The sequence below is a fragment of the Gopherus flavomarginatus genome, chromosome 7 (genome assembly GCF_025201925.1).
Source record: "Gopherus flavomarginatus isolate rGopFla2 chromosome 7, rGopFla2.mat.asm, whole genome shotgun sequence".
Taxonomy (NCBI): Eukaryota; Metazoa; Chordata; order Testudines; family Testudinidae; genus Gopherus; species Gopherus flavomarginatus.
This window is the reverse complement of record NC_066623.1, coordinates 72,617,810-72,634,594: the sequence shown is the minus strand read 5'-3', so window position 1 is coordinate 72,634,594 and position 16,785 is coordinate 72,617,810. Positions and strand designations below refer to the sequence as shown.

Sequence of the window (16,785 nt, the reverse complement as noted above, 5' to 3'; positions counted from 1 at the left end):
TAAAACTAGATCAGATATGTATATCAGTGCTTCTATATACACTGAAGCAAAGCATATTCTTACAGGTACACACATACAGTGCTGTACAAACAAATGTCACATGCATATTACCATTGAAGAGTACTACATTAAGTAAATACAATAAACCAATAAATGCACAGATGTCAATATTGTTTTAAAACCAATGTATTTGAAATGTTTCAGCACAGCCTAGTGGACAAACAATATCAATGCAATAAAAGCTATTCAAATAAATGTATGCAGCTTGCAATGTTAATCAATATGCAAATTGGGTGCGGCCCTCATGGTCCCAGGAAATTGACAATAAGGTCTTTGCTAGAGGTGGTCAAAAATATTGTGACTAAACACTTTCTCAGGAAAGCTCATGCTCCAATACATCTGTTAGTCTATAAGGTGCCACAGGACTCTTTGTCGCTTTTTACAGATCCAAACTAACACAGCTACCCCTCTGATAGTTTCCCAGGAAGTTAGGCAGCTGGATGCAAGCCAAAGCAATTCATTTCTAGTCTCTCAAAACAGAATTTTCCTTCCTCAATTTTAAAAGGTTCCCCCCCGCCCCGATTTGTGTCCTGAATTGGGAATTTTTTCCCCTGAAAAAATCTAAATGTCTATGCAAGGGAAATTTTATTTTCCATTCAGCTCTGGCACTTTGTATCTCAAAGTTTCGGCCCAGGAAAACAATGACTGTTGAGCTAGACCTGGGCCATAAAATTCCCACATGGGTTTGAGTTCATCTTTCCAAATCTTCCTGTCCCTCCCACTTGCATCTCTGAGATCAAAGTATTCGGATTTGGAGTCCCAGGTTAAACCCAGTTGGTTTTTACCTCTTAAATGTCCCTCATTTTAAGACCAACACACATTTTACTCCCCAAGTTACTACATTCAACACAAATGTGGCATCCTCTCACTTTTATTGTTGAAATAAAGAACAATGCTACATCAGGTCAGTGGGACAAATGAATACTTAAAAATTATGGCTGGATAATTTTAATGGCCGTTTTGTCATTTTGTGAAAATACATAAAAAGTCATTCAAATCTCATGTTTTTGGGGTCCTCTGAGACTCAAAAGAGCATCTCACCTCACCACACCTCCCCTCACAGCTTTGCAGATATGGTGGGATTTATTATGGGCATGACACCGACAGACTGGCCAACTTGGGAATGACTATAACAAGTTAACAAAAGGTATTAAAATGTAATCAAGACAATCTACTAGTATGTAAATTTCAAAGAGTTGCATTAGACCAGCAATCATTAACCCATTAATTTGTAGTAGAAATCAAGGATAGATGCTAGGTCTATTTGTATGTTTACCTATCTCTTGTTTAACAATATAACCAGACTAATTTGTAGATGCTAATTCCCTTTCCTGTCTTAATTGCCTTATATTATGCATGCAGATGGTTCAATTAACCTTAAGATCAAAGATGAAAGATACTGCAGGAAATTAAAAATATTATCTATATATCTATAAGTCTTCAACTTAACTATCTATGCTATAATGAAATGCCGGCTAATTGCCTTATGTGAATGAATGCCACTAGCTTACCTGTGTATGCATAGTAAATAGAAGATTAGCTTCAAAACAACAACCTGCACTGCCTATTCTTTCTTGGGGGAGGTCCTGCTGTGACAAGAGGCTTGTCAGATTGCTAGAGAATTATAAAGGAAGCTTTGAGCCTGATTCTTTTTATCTCTAGTCTGCTTAAACTTTGAACAGGGAAAGTATAAGTCGTAAAATGGAGATCTCCCAAATAATGGTTTGGAATAATCTGGGAAATGCATAGAAAGACTTGAACAGACTGTACACCTGGATAGCTTTTTGGACTATAACCCTTTAAATAGATTCCAGAAAGAATTTTACAAATCAGCAGTCTCACCATCTCTGCTATGAAACTAACTTAAGGATTTTACATATATTTGTATGTATATAGAATTTTTAACCATTTTCAACTCTCCTCTTTTTTTTTCCTTTTATAATTAAACTTTTAGTTTTTAGTTACTAAAGGATTGGAATCAGCATGAATATTGGGTAAGATCTGAAACTCATATTGACCTGGGGATAAGTGTCCAGTGCCTGGGGATTGGAGAACCTCACAATGGTTTTCAGTAACCTCTCACTATATTACACTTGGCTGTCTAGATGGGAGTCAAGGACAGGAATGTTTAAATGGAACTATATTGACTTGGTAACAGCTGTGATATTACAGAAACTGCTTTGTTACTGGCTTGGTGAATTTATCATAGACTAAACCACAGTTTTGGAGATTGTCTGCCCTATTCCTTGCAGTCTGCCCTGACTATAGCATTCTCAGTGTGGCCCATGCAGGAACCCATTCACATGGGGGTTCACTTTCCTTCCAAGCAACAGACCTTGACCACTATAGCGGATTATCCTTCTATACAGACCAATGATCTGACTCGCTCAAGCAACTGCTCTCTAATTCCAAGATTTTTCTGAGCCTTAGCTTGGCTGTGCAGCCTAAATTCAGCAATCCTCTGCCTTTTACTGGTTCATGTTTCAACCTTAATACTGTTTTGATATTGTTTCCTATTAATACTTAGTTTTAGTAATATTGGCTTTAATGTTACTGATTATTTAGTTTGATATTTATTAAAACTAAGGTTGTTGCCCCATTAAAAAATTAATCGTGCGGTTAAAAAATCATGCACTATTAATAATAGAATACTACTTATTTATATATTTTTGGGTGTTTTCTACATTTGCAAATATAATTGATTTCAATTACAACACAGAACACAAAGTGTACAGTTCTCACTTTGTATTTATTTTGTATTATAAATCTGTGCTATAAAAACCAAAAGAAATAGTATTTTTCAATTCACCTAATACAAGTACTGTAATATAATCTCTTTATCATGAATGTTGAACTTACAAATGTAGAATTATGTACAAAAAATAACTGCATTCAAAAATAAAACAATGTAAAATTTTAGAGCCTACAAGTCCACTCAGTCCTACCTCTTGTTCAGTCAGTCACTCAGACAAACAAGTTTGTTTACATTTGCAGGAGATAACGCTGCCCACTTCTTGTTTAAAATGTCACCTGAAAGTGTGAACAGGTGTTCACATGGCACTGTTGTAGCTGGCATCGCAAGATATTTACGTGCCAGATGCATTGAAGATTCATATGTCTGTCCCTTCATGCTTCAACCACCATTCCAAAGGACATGCGTCCATGCTAATGAGGGGTTCTTCTCGATAATGATTCAAAGCAATGCAGACTGATGTATGCTCATTTTTATCATCATGAATCAGATGCCACCAGCAGGAGGTAGATTTTCTTTTTTGGTGGTTCAGGTTCTGTAGTTTCCACATTGGAGTGTTGCTCTTTTAAGACTTCTGAAAGCATTCTCCACACCTCATCCTGCTCAGATTTTGGAAGGCACTTCAGAATCTTAAACCTTGGGTGGAGTGCTGTAGCTATCTTTAGAACTCTCACATTGGTACCTTCTTTAAATTTTGTCAAATCTGCAGTGAAAGTGTTCTTAAAATGAACCTGTGCTGGGCCATCATCTGAGACTGCCATAACATGAAATATGTGGCAGAATGTGGGTAAAACACAGAGCAGGAGACATACAATTCTCCCCACAAGGAGTTCAATCACAAGTTTAATTAATGCATTATTTTTTTAATGAGCGTCATCAGCATAGAAGCATGTCCTCTGGAATGGTGGCCGAAGCATGAAAGGGCATATGAATGTTTAGCACATATGACATGTAAATACCTTGCAATGCCGGCTACAAAAATGCCAAGTGAACACCTGTTCTCACTTTCAGGTGACATTGTAAATAAGAAGCCAGCAGTATTATCTCCCGTAAATGTAAACAAACTTGTTTGTCTTAGTGACTGGCTGAACAAGTAGTAGGACTGAAGGGAATTAGAGGCTCAAAAGTTTTACATTGTTTTGCTTATGAGTGAAGTTACATAACAAAAATAATCTACATTTGTAAGTTGCATTTTCATAATAAATTTGCACGATAGCACTTTTATGAAGTGAACTAAATACTATTCCTTTTGTTTATCATTTTTACAGTGCAAATATTTGTAATAAAAATAAAGTGAGCACTGTACACTTTGTATTCTGTGTTGTAATTGAAATCAATAGATTTGAAAATGTAGAAAAAATATCCAAAAATATTATATAAATTTCTATTGGTATTCTATTGTTTATCAGTGTGATTAAAACTGATTAATCATGATTAATTTTTAATCATGATTAATTTTGAGTTAATTGCATGAGTTAACAGTGATTAATCAACAGCCCTAATTAAAACCCAAGGGCTCAGTTATCCTTCCGTTAATAGAAAGAACATTACTCCAGAAGTGGTTTACACTAGGCACCTGAGATATTTAAATGTAATTCAATTACCCGTTCATTAGGATAGTAATGTGGGTATGAATTAGACAAGATTTAGCAGAGCTATGAATCTCTCTTTGCTAGTGTCTATACAAATCAGGTCACAGCCTGCCATGCACTTTTGCAATAAATACGTAAAAGTCAGGAGAGCACTAAGTCACCTGCAGAAACCAACTCAAAAAATAAGTATCCTCCAGAATTTCCACAGCCCCAGCAGCTTTGCAGGAATTTAAAGGAACTTAGGGTCCAGATTTTCAGATGTTGCAAATTAGTAGAGCTACATTGATTTACACCAGAAGAACATATAGCTCTAGGGCCCAGATTCTCAAAAGGTATTTAAGTTCCTAACTTCCACTGATTTCAAGAGTTTAAATACCTTTTGAGGATCTGGGCCTAGCTGTCTTCTGCCTTGGGAGATATTTACAGTTCTTCCTATAGTTCTGACATTCTCTGTTTTGTGCATACATACTACATAACCACATATTACTCTTGGTGTTTTTAGGTGGATGACACCTTGGGAAACAACTAGAGATTTGCTGAAAACCAAATCTTAGCAGGGGCATGGGGTGGGCAGAGGAAACAAACTAAGAGGATTGCATGTTTCAGAGGCAGGCCAAGCACCCTGATTGTGCCACAGGGAGGGGTCAGTTAACACAGGATCAGCCTGATCGGTACCCCATTCACTTATGGGGCATTCCCATTTTCCAGAAAACTCCTCAAATTGTTGGTGGCCTTTGCCTCTGAAAATACAGGAGTAGGTTGGAGCTCTTCATCCTCAAAGCTGCCCCTGACATTTGCAACTCTGCTACATTGATCTTCTCAAAATATGCAAACAGGTTTGGTGTCCTAATTGTGTTTTATTGAGCGGGGCCAGGTATGCCTGAGTCTCTTTGGCTATAGGTGATCTTGTCTCCTGAAAGAATTCATAAGCCAGTGAGGCTTTGGCTGGAAAGGAAGGAAAGTTCAACTTGCAGGCAAGGAAGGTCCCACTGTTTGTGCATTCTTGCTGCTGTTTCTTTAAGTGAACTGCTGAGTAGATGTTTACTTGTGTAAGCAGAGAATGAATGAAGCATCTGACCTAGGAAAACTGGAAAATTAAGTTAACCCCTTTACACTTTCATTCTTTGGCTCTCAGGGGATCAATCACTTTTTGGGGCAGCTTTCAGATTCAGTGTTTTTTAATCAAGTATACATAGCCTATGGTATGGCTCTCTACCTAGGAGCTGGTGTGAATGTGTAGTCCAAATAATAGCATATTGGAATGGAAAGTTAGGAATTCTAGCTCTGCCACCTGTTGTATGACCTTGAATAAGCCACATTGTAACCCACACACCTTCTGAGTGTGGTGTTCTGTCCCATCTAGTGGCACTGAGACCACTTAGAAAGAGAGATAAAATGAGTCTGCTCTACAGTCTTAGCTAACAGCCAGCTGGCTTTTAGCCCATGCGGTAGAGGCTCATGCACTAAGCTCCTGAGGTCCCAAGTTCAGTCCTGCTGACTGGGGTCTACCCTTCGGCATAACAATATCACTTCTGTATTCCTTATCCTCATGTTACAGATGAGGAAGCTAATACTTACCGACCTTTGCAAAGTGTCTGATCTTTTCAGATGAAGCGAATGATACAAGAATTAAACACTCCCATTGGTTCTGCTGAAATCAGCAGATAAGAGGAACTACAAAACTATGTGCTGAGTGTAAATAAAAACCAACCTATTTGCATAGTCTACAAAGAGCACGTGCATTTCAAGACCCTTCATTCTTTTACATTCAAGTAACTTTACACAGAGTTTTACATATTTCAGAATAATTCCCACTGTGCAATTTATTAATTGTCTTTTTTATTTGGCTTTAAAAGATTAGGCTGAAATCCACTAAGGCAATAGTAAAATAATCCAAACTGTAACATACAAATCATCACATAATATGAAACTACTAAATAAAATCAGCAATGTGCTAGTAGCATGTACTATTACTAGCATAGTATTTTGGAAATAGGTATGACACTTTTGCAGAAGCTCTCTCTTTAAATTAGAAAAAAATAGCACAAGAAGAAGTTGTGGTAACACATGGGATCTCAAGTGGCCAAATGTCAATTCAATTAACTATCAAAGTTTCTCCAATCAGTCAATACTCCAAGTTCTGAACTTTCTTCTTTCAAATATTGAAACCTTAGATGAATTTGTGTGGAGCAATGAGGACATCTTGAGGCCAGTTAGAAAAATGCAAAGCTTACAGTCCTAGATTGGTAAGGATGTGGGGGACCAGTTAGTTACTCAGCTTGTATAAATCCCCATAGACTTCAATGGATCTGTAAGATATGGCCCAGATATGGCTTTGCTGTTCTGCAAAGCACCTGCAAAGCAAGCACAACCCTAACTAAAGTCAATAGGAATTGCATTTCTGAAATTCAGGCCATACTCCTTAGCCACTAAGTCAATTTAAAGATAGTAAGACAATAATTACTTACAAGAAAACTCATATTTGCCATACTTCTAACTTTATATTTATGACTGTACATTATTAGAGATTCCGGTCCTGGCTACTTACTTTCTTATAACAAAAAATAAGATTGAAAAAAGGTAGCATGACTTTTCTTTCCACTCCTGAATACCAGACCATAATGAAAATCAGCATTACAATATACAGATTTGTAAAAAGATCAAAAATAATTCAAATAATTTGAAAGGAATAAAATGCAAATCTACACAGAAATTAAATTTTCACAGTGCATTACATTATCCACAAATTTCAAGTATTCTTTCCATATCGTACCTCTGAAAAATTAACTCAAGATCAAATCTCTACTACCTATTCTATTTAAGATGCCTTTGTATATCCAAATTTCATATATTTTACTATGCACTCTCAGTTAAAACTGGAGTCTTGGGTCCATTTGAAGAGCTTTCTGTTCCCTGAGTGCCATCTGCAGATTTGGAATCTTCACGCACTTCCATATTCATATTGGCCTCTGACTCCAGTGAGGTGATATCGATAGTAATCAAATTAGCCTCCTGATTTGTTTTATCTGCTTCAATGTCAATTTCAACTGTATCTTCCTGCTTGCTGTTTTTCTTTACTTGTCCGTTCTGTGCAGGGTAGATGCTGCTAATAGTATCATATAGGAACTGGTATTGTTCCTAAAACAAAAAAGAAAGGATTAGTGTGGATGAAATGCCATGTGATTGAGCCAGGATGGCTGATTTTTTTTTTGTCTTAAGTGTTGACAATGTGAATCTTTCCATCTTATTGAAACATTCAGCATAAGGTGGTCTCTAAGGCTACTGGCCCACAGGAAGTTGAAGCACCTCCCTGCTATGCTCAATTCGGAGTTTTTGGTGACACAGCACTGAGGGCATCCCTAATTCCAGGTAGATCAGGTACTAGGTCACTATCTATAATCACCTCAGTCCCAAGGCAGTTTCACAGAATCTATCCCTCTTGATTCACATGTCAAAAGTGTGTTTTAAAGAGAATGAAGCAGGTGGATTAAATGTATGGTAGTGTCTACTGTTCAGTTCTCAATAAACCACAGCAGAGTTAGCAAATCTAGATGATTTAGATGGATTGTCAGAGAGAAGAATGCATATTGCATGCAGCAGGAAAGCAGCTTCTTCTGTGCACTCTTCAGAAAATAAGGAGGGCATTTTCTAACCTGCCTAAGGCAGTTAGGCATCCAACTCCCGTGGAATTCAGTGGAAGATGTGCTCCTAAATCCCGTAAATATTAATGGTTTACAAACAACATGTACTGTTGACCTTTTCAGTTTCAAGAAACTGATTATGATAGCTGTGGATAGGCTGCAGACTAGTTCCTTCTTATCACCAATAGCTAATTCACAACTGCTGATGAATAATTACGGATGAGATAATTACAATACGTTCCCTATGCAGAAACAATGCCAGTGGTTATTAGAACGTTCATGACTAAAGATAAGCAAATCTATTGCCTTGTTTGGTTAACTCACAGGATTTACTTACAAAAGTGGAGACCATTCCTGGCCTGGCACGTCGAAGAGATTTCACAACTTGGAAGACATCTATCACATCTTCTGTTTCTGCACTTTCCAAGAGAGTCAACAAGGCACAAAATACACCAGTTTGTTCGGATCCATCACTAGAAGATACACATTATTGGAATTCAAAAATCAGTACAATTTATCACAACCAGTTAGGTTTATTTTAAAGATTATTGTACTGACAACAGTCACAAAGATTCCTATCTCTGAAATATTTCTAACTGGAATGAGATTATAGTAACCAAGAGTACCGTTAAGATACAAAGAGGACATCCAATTTTTACTGTGCTACATTATAGCTAGCCCTTATGTAGCCATTCAATTGTGAGGGCGGCTGAGGGGAAGGCAGCCTCTTCTCCCTTTTTTGTAGCTCGGTAAGGATCAACCAAATTTAGCTCCTGCCCTTGGGGACTACAGGGCTACTATCATAATGGTCTCTCAGTGGTGCATGACGCTTACTAGTGGGTAGGGAGTAAGTGTAACCATAACTCTTCCTTTCCCATCCCACTCCCAATATGCTCTCAGTGGCCAGAATTGCTGATTTGTCTTACAAGATGAGTAAACTGCCCCCCAATGCAACACAGAGCCCTGAAGAGGCATTATGCCACTGCACTGGTGCTTCACGTCACTCCCAACTCAGGACACATAAGACTTGGACCATACTGATGTTAACAGCTAGCCATGTGCAAGGTTTAATGGCCAGCAAAGGAACCAGGTCCATATATACTAGGTTTGGTGAAATTTACACCTCCCTGAACAAGGCTGGCCTTTCCAGCTGGTGGGTGCAGCCCTACAATCCACTATGAGCTTCACTAGGACCCCTGCCAACAAAATGTTGGAAGAATGTGCTGAGCAGACCTTTCTCTGGTCATGGCTTTGTACCAGCCAGCACATCTACTTTTTAGATAGTTCTTGCCTTCTGCCCTAACCCATGTCTCAATGGAGGGGAGGTTGTGGCCACTTTGTAATGTTGCATGATACACAGGTGAAAGGTCTGCAATGGGAGCCCTCTGCTGGGAGAAGCTGTCATACACTGTAGGGTGAATTTAGTCTCCGGGCTTTACGTAAGCTTAGGAGCAACAGTAAGAATTATGAAACTGCTATTGCCAAATATAACCAAACTGTAGAAATGCACTAAAATATCTATAGCACCCAGACCTACCGGCAGTGAATGACAATTGGAACACTACGGCTGCATCTGATGTCCTCAGTGACACATTTAGCTGCAAGTTTTTGTTTGAGGTTCAGAATCATGGTGACTAAGTCTTTGGGGTTTTCAGGAAGGTCCAAGCTATTCCACTTGTGGTACTGGTACATATACACATTTCGAGTTTCTTTCCTCTGCAAAACAGAGATTAACATATAGTAAATTCAAGGGATAACATAATGATCCACATTATATTTATTCCACGTTAATTTAAAAAAAAATCCTGATAATCACTTAGGACTAGACTGACTTGAACTATGCCTGCGAAGGGTGACAACATTGTGGGTACTCAGACCTTGTGCACCCACTACTATCCATTTAGGAGGTAGATTGGGCCTGGGTGGAGACTTGACTGAATTACCTCACAGTGTGTCATAACTTGCTGTGGGACCAGCCCAGCAATAAATTACTGTCCACTGGAGACAGAGAAGAGCAAGGTGGGAGCTGTGCCTCAGGGAGGTCTCTATTCCTCATTTTACTTATGTCTGACTTTGTAATTCAATGGTGACTGTAAGTCACATTTTAATGACTATTAAAATGTTTAAAGGAAGGAACTAATAAAACATCAGCTAGCAAAACACAAACGTTTGTTCTTGTCTTTTGGTTGTTCCTTATTTTGTTTGCCCATTACAAAAGACTAAGTTTAAAATAGAAGAACAAGTGTAAAATTCCCGTCTGTCATTTTTTATCTTTTACCTTCACATGTGTTACGTCAAATGAGCGTATGGTGTAGCTAGAAGACAGGTTGACATCTTTCATTTCAACTTCTATACCTTCATATGTTTGCTTTCCTTCTCCCCAGTATTGTGCACAGAGTTGCTAGAAATGAAGTATAAATCAGTCCTTATCTTTATCATTGTGTCTGCTTTTCTTTCCAAATCAATTTAAAGGATGCATATATTCTATAACTATTCAGTTTCATTTTATCATAAAATACATCACTGATGAACTTTCAGCACAATTTAAAATATAAGGATGGAATAAATCCTATGAGAAAACAAAATAGTTGATAGGTTGAGTCATTTTCTGACAGAGTCACATTTTTGGTTTGGAAATTAGAATTTCATTGCAATTTAGAGATTGGAATTCTGTTCTTTTCTCTTCTGAAGAGTATTGTATCATATACTTTACTTTGAAGATGACAAACTAACCTGATCTCCTTCTTTCAGCTCCGTCAACATAACAATTACTTTGACTTTTCTTTGAAAGATCATTTGCCAGAAATCATTGATCGTTTCTGGTAGTGGCCCTTGAGTTGCAATCATTTCTTTTGGACCCCAGTAGCCCTAAAAACAGACCATTTGAACATGTGATTTATTTTTACTAATTCATTTGAAAGGCAGTTGTCATATGTAAAGAAATATTTACCATCTAAAGGGAGTTTGGTAGCCTACATGAAATGAGTTAATGTCTCAGCATAGTTTCTAGAGACAAGTATCCATTTTAAAAAACCATCATCACAATTGGCAATAGTTCACAGTGTCACCAGAAAGGACAAAAATTTGTGGGCACATGACTGACTCTGCATAACTAGCAGTCCTTTATCCAGGACAAAGTTGAGACACATTTGTACAGCTCTGTGAGAAAGCTTAGACTGCCAATATCTGAGGCAGAATGTATTTTGGGGTTAAAAAGAAGGTTTACCACAGTTGGTATTAGAAACTGGATATTGAGTGACAACTCTAGCAACATCATAGAGTAGCTAAGCAAGTCAATGCAGACTGACATTGTATCTATTAGTAAACAGATACAGTATTTATAATCAGTAGATATGCTAGATGTATTTTTGTCTACAGAGTTCAGACAAATCCCATTCATTGCATAATCTTATAATCAGTTAGATCTGTTAGTGTCCAACAAAGGCCCTCCAAAGATGGTATCTTTTAGATGTGACTGGGACACTAAAAGCTTGCTTTTCAATGCTGGCCTCTGTTTTAACTAGGACAACTTTGTACCCACAAAAAACTATATAAAATTGACTGTAAGGGAAATTAATATATATAACTACTTGTGTGTACCTGGAATTCACATAGGTGGAAGTCTACCCATATATGTGCTGGCAAAAATATAGGTGGCACTGAAAAGCCTAGCTGAAAGTCAGGTTTTAAAAGAAACTACAAAAGATAATTATTTTACCATCACTCTGTTTATTGCAACATTCACTAGACTTACGGCTATTATGATTGAAGTATTTAACTCTTTGAGGCTGTATAGATTAGGACAGTGTAAGGTAAGAACTCTGTCTTTCTCCCATGGGACAGCCAATATTACAAGATCTTTGTGATTCAGTCTATAAATGAACATCCAAATAAAGTGCCAGATCTTGATTGTCTTACTCACATAACTAGTATCATGCTAACGAAGCCAATAGGACTACTGGAGAAAGTAAGATGAGCAGAAATTAGGGACTATCAGTGGAAAGCATATTAGATACAAGTAGTTTTATCCTCTAAATACATACAGTTATGAATGATGCATTTATGTATCTGCTTGCTTCCTCACAATCACTGTCCTCATCAGATGATTCCTCTGAATCATGTTCACTCTCTTTGCTTTTCTCCTCTTCATGTTTAATTGGTACTCTGTTAAAGTCATCTGAAAAAAAAAGGGTCACAACAATAGCTTCTATTGGTAGGAGGAAAGCAACCATCTCCCTTCTTAGTTTTGTTACAATGGAAAGGGAATGTAGAAAAAGTGCAGTTATTCTGCAGTTATGCAATGGCATAGAGGCAGCAGACATGCCACAATGGTCGTTTGGAAAAATAAATCAAGGACTCCTCACAGCTTATATTGTAATAAATCATTCACTTCCTAAATTTTCTGCGGTGGAGTACATAGCAATACGGCAATTTACTGTCCTGTTTTAGCCGTAATCTTTTGTAAGAAGCCTTCATACAATTAGAACAAACTGACAGCAGACATCATCGCAAACACTTACATGGAATCATTTTGGAATTACGGTTTTTACTTTTATTTTCCTGTCGATTGCCAGTGTTCTGTGTTCGCCATCCCCTGTAGGATGGTAGCCTCTAAGGAAAGAAAGCATACAAGGTCACGCTATGTGCTAAACAATGGTTTGCCAGCTTCATAAAACTGTGATACTCTCAGAGACCCATCTCCTCTCTTAATATCTCAGTCCCCTACTGCTTCATTTCATTCCATGGAAGTGCCTGGACCACAATTTACGAACCCTTGAACCTACCATGTGCAGTACCATAAGAAATCCTGCAGATAGGAAACAATTTAAAAAGATTGAGCTGCTGTATTTTATGAACAATGTTAACAAAAAGGGAACAAAATTGCTATTTCTTAAAGACATTTCACCACTTTAAAAGTTTTTCCAGGAACACAAAGTTAATGTATTAAGTTTATTATTGTACTGCCAGAGTATATATGCCACACAAAATACATCTGTATAGTGATCTACCAACTATGGTACCCACTTTTCGTGGGCATCATAAGCAAACTGATTTTTTGTCAAATACATGGATCGCTAGTGGTAATTTGCACCCTTACATCCACATTGGCACAAAGACATTATTGTTACAAATAAATTGATAACCCTAGATTCAATTTTTTAAAACATTTTTCATCTCTCTAAGATCCTGATCCTACAAGCTATTCTACTCAGGCAGTTGCTTGTTCTGCATCCATGTGGAAAAGCTTGCCGGATTGGAGCCTAAATCTTTAATTTTATACACACTCCTGATTCAGCCACAGGAAATTATATACTTGTCCATTATATTTTGTCTCTCATTTCTCAGAAGGAAAAAGAAATAAAGCTATCGAACCCTAAGGGGAAAAACTGGAGGAAAAAAAAAGAATTACTGTATGTTTTCAATAAGATAAAAATAATTAAAAATACAAAATATCGATTTACTATCAGAAAAACTGGAACTGGTAATACTCAGTATGAATATTCCAGGGGCCAGATTTTTGTAAAATGGCCTACCTCAGCTGAAGACAATGTCATTATGCCCATTTAGACCAGATGAATATCTGGCCCCATCCCCATTCCCCAGCAACCAAATATTGGATCTAATTCTGCCACCCTCGCTTTGAGCAGTTCCTTAATCTGTTGATTTCATTTAAAATGACCAATTTAGTTGGCAGAATTTGACTCCGAATTATTGGCTTATTTAAAACTACCACATGTCACTTTTTTGTTTAAAATCAGAACAGAGAGTCGAATAAAACAGAATGCATTATTGTATTTACCTGGAATTCTGCTTCCAGCAGAGATGGGTCACTGGGAGGATCTCTTTTCTTCAGATTATTAAGGTAGGTGTGCAGTTCAGAGAGAGTGACCTCTGTTTCACCAAACTGATTGTATTCCACCAGTGCTTGATGGATCAGGATGTACTGTGACTAGTGTTCCCCAATTTAAGGACGAGGGGATTTCAAAAATTGGAAATAATAATTAGAAAGATTTTTCAAATTGCTCTTGCTATCTAAAACATATAATAACATTCATGTATTCTTATTACTGTTGCTATATTAAATTGGCAGTAGATCCAGCTATTGCTATGTCAATTAAATGCAGTTGGCAGTGTTAGTGCAACATTTAGTGCTTTTGATCAAAGGTGCAATATAAATAAAATGTAACGTAACTCAGGCTGTACAACTGAAAATCTGGGGTGTGGTTTTCCAAAACACCCACCTAAGTTAGGAGCTCAGGTCCCATCAGTCATTTTCAATGGAACCTGTGCTTCTAAGTACTTCTGAAAATCTCACACTAAAGAAAAAAATAGTGAATATGCATAGTTAACCTTGCCCAAAAATGTCCATATTTAGGTGCCAAAAGAGAACAGGCGTCTATATATTTTTGTCCCTTTTTTTTGGTTGCAATTCTAAATTTTTAAAAAATGGTTGAAATGTCAAAGTTTGGAAAATGCTGACCAGCCCTGCTTCATAGATGGCTTTCCTCCCCCTGGTCTTTCATAGTTTTATATTTCCCTAGACAACAGCAATGGAAGATCATGGCCAGATTAGTTTCACCCAGGCTGAGCTAGCTGGGCACGGCTTTCCCTGAGGGAGATTAATAAATGGAACAAAGCAGCGAGCTTTAGAACATACCTCCACTTGAACCATTAGGCATCGCTGTCGACGGAGCTTTACAACATAGCCATAAACATCCACTCTGCCTTCCACCTCCAGCCCCTCCAGCATAGCGTCGATCGCAATATAAGTTCCAGTACGTCCAACACCAGCACTGACAAGGATAAGGTGATAGTTATTGAGAGAGGAGGATGAATGCCAGTCATGTTCTGCAAGTTGATGCAAAGCAGTGCAAAGAGTGTGGCTTATAATAAATTAATCCACAATTCAGAAGTCTGTTAAAGTTACATTTTAAATATGTTTTAAATAAATAAGGACAATATTTTCAAACTAAATAAGTGTCTGCTTTTTTAAAGTTGCAAGCATCCTCAGGTCCCATTGACCTGAATAGAAGTTGTAGGCTTTTTATTACCTTTGAAAATCAGGCCTCTTATTTAGGTCTGTAAATATGGATTAGGTGCCCTACTTTAAAGCAACCAACTTTGAAAATTTTGGTCTAAGCAACTATTGCTAACCTTCCCTGACTTGTTTTTCTCGGTAGCTCTGGCTAGAATTTGTTTACTATTAGAGAGTTTCTGTAATATTTACCTGCAATGAATCACTACTGGGCCACTAAAAAAGTTGCTTAAAGCATTAACTCTGCGGCGTAATTTGAGGAGAAGATGAGGATCTTCAGGCACTCCATGGTCTGGCCAGCTAGTGAACTGAATGTGAGTCACATCTCTCCCAGGTGTCTTCTCCTTTCTCTAGACAATGTGGAATTGTTTCATTAGTACCACACCAAAATGAAATGTAAATATACAAAGTATAGAATAAAGCAGAAAAATAGGTAAGTAGGAATCTAGTATTGCAACAGCGATTCCAGACACTGTACAGTCACATGTTCTTTCCAAGGTTTCAGAAGTTGGAACATTTTCCAATTTTAATAACAAAAAAGTGGTTAAAAATAAGAGCCATACATGCGGAACATGCGATAACTTGAAGAAAGAATATAATGACAATCCACTAAGGTGAAGTCCAGTATTATCATCATAAAGATACTTTATTTTGTGATTATGTAGAATGTACCATGTGGTCTCCACTGTACTTGTACATCATTTAGGAAGTTACCATAAAGGTCTATGTGCTGCCAAGTGTATTTGTTGGTTATTTTGCCATCTGTATTTTTAACTACCTGCTAAGGTCACACAGACCCACAGAGGAATGAAGGAAGTCTAAAAACAGCAACTCAGAATAGAAGTGGGGCTGTCAAACCTGTGACAATCACTGAGGCTGCTCATGATTTCTAAGTCACTGTATTCAAGGTTTAAGGCATACCAGGTCCAATAGGGTCACAGACCCTGCTTTAATGTGCTGTTGCCAGGACCAGGGAGAAGGGAAAACACATTTTGGTAGCTGGGGAACTATGACTGTGAATCCAAATAAGAAAAAAAATTACAATGGGGCGCACTTCGCCATTGACTACATGATGGAGATGAATCACAATGACTAAACAACAACATACATCTTGACTGTTTCCATTCTCTTGTTGTGAATGGAGAGTGGGGACAGAGATCTAACAGCAGAAGAACAATAAAACCTGTATTATTGTGTCTCAGGAAGCATTCTGCAGTCAGCAGACTATACCATCATTGTGGCAGTCTGAATATACCGTGTGACATGTTCTCACCTTGTGCTTGGTTAGATATTAACCTGAAGCCAGGCCTGTTTAGGATGTAGCATACTGAAATTGAATTCTCTCACCCAGGCAAAGTGCTGGGAAGCTACCACTGATTCATAACTGTATGCTTATCTTACACACAAGCAATACTCTGCACTCTGACTAGCTGATGTTTAAATAATACAATGACCATATGCTTATTCCCCGATACCTATTCAGTAGGTGAATCTCCAAATAGGGTTGCCAATTTTGGTTGGCTGTATTCCTGGACATGACATAATCTTTAATTTAAAGATTAATTTTTAATTCCTGGAGATTCCAGAATAATCCTGGAGTGCTGGCAACCCTAAGGCAACTGACTGAGAGTCCCAGGTAGCCAATCAGAGCACAGAATTTGCATAATTATTGTGATTGGAAGTTTCATAAGGGTTCCTGAGTTG

At 37.7% G+C, this 16,785-nt stretch overlaps 1 protein-coding gene across 6 annotated transcripts in view; it reads right to left on the bottom strand.

Annotated features, from left to right (window-relative positions):
- Positions 1-6,223: 6,223 nt before the first annotated feature.
- PTPRC (protein tyrosine phosphatase receptor type C) overlaps positions 6,224-16,785 on the bottom strand; it is a 110,490-nt gene continuing 99,928 nt past the window's right edge. For all 6 annotated transcript variants that reach the window (XM_050961366.1, XM_050961368.1, XM_050961370.1 and 3 more), the window contains 10 exons: positions 15,274-15,431; positions 14,704-14,839; positions 13,846-13,995; positions 12,566-12,656; positions 12,089-12,222; positions 10,779-10,913; positions 10,324-10,446; positions 9,583-9,761; positions 8,383-8,518; positions 6,224-7,542 (listed from right to left, as the gene is read on the bottom strand). In XM_050961366.1, the coding sequence (XP_050817323.1) occupies positions 7,261-7,542; positions 8,383-8,518; positions 9,583-9,761; positions 10,324-10,446; positions 10,779-10,913; positions 12,089-12,222; positions 12,566-12,656; positions 13,846-13,995; positions 14,704-14,839; positions 15,274-15,431 (1,524 nt within the window). In that variant the 3' untranslated portion in view covers positions 6,224-7,260. The remainder of the gene's footprint in view (positions 7,543-8,382; positions 8,519-9,582; positions 9,762-10,323; positions 10,447-10,778; positions 10,914-12,088; positions 12,223-12,565; positions 12,657-13,845; positions 13,996-14,703; positions 14,840-15,273; positions 15,432-16,785) is intronic.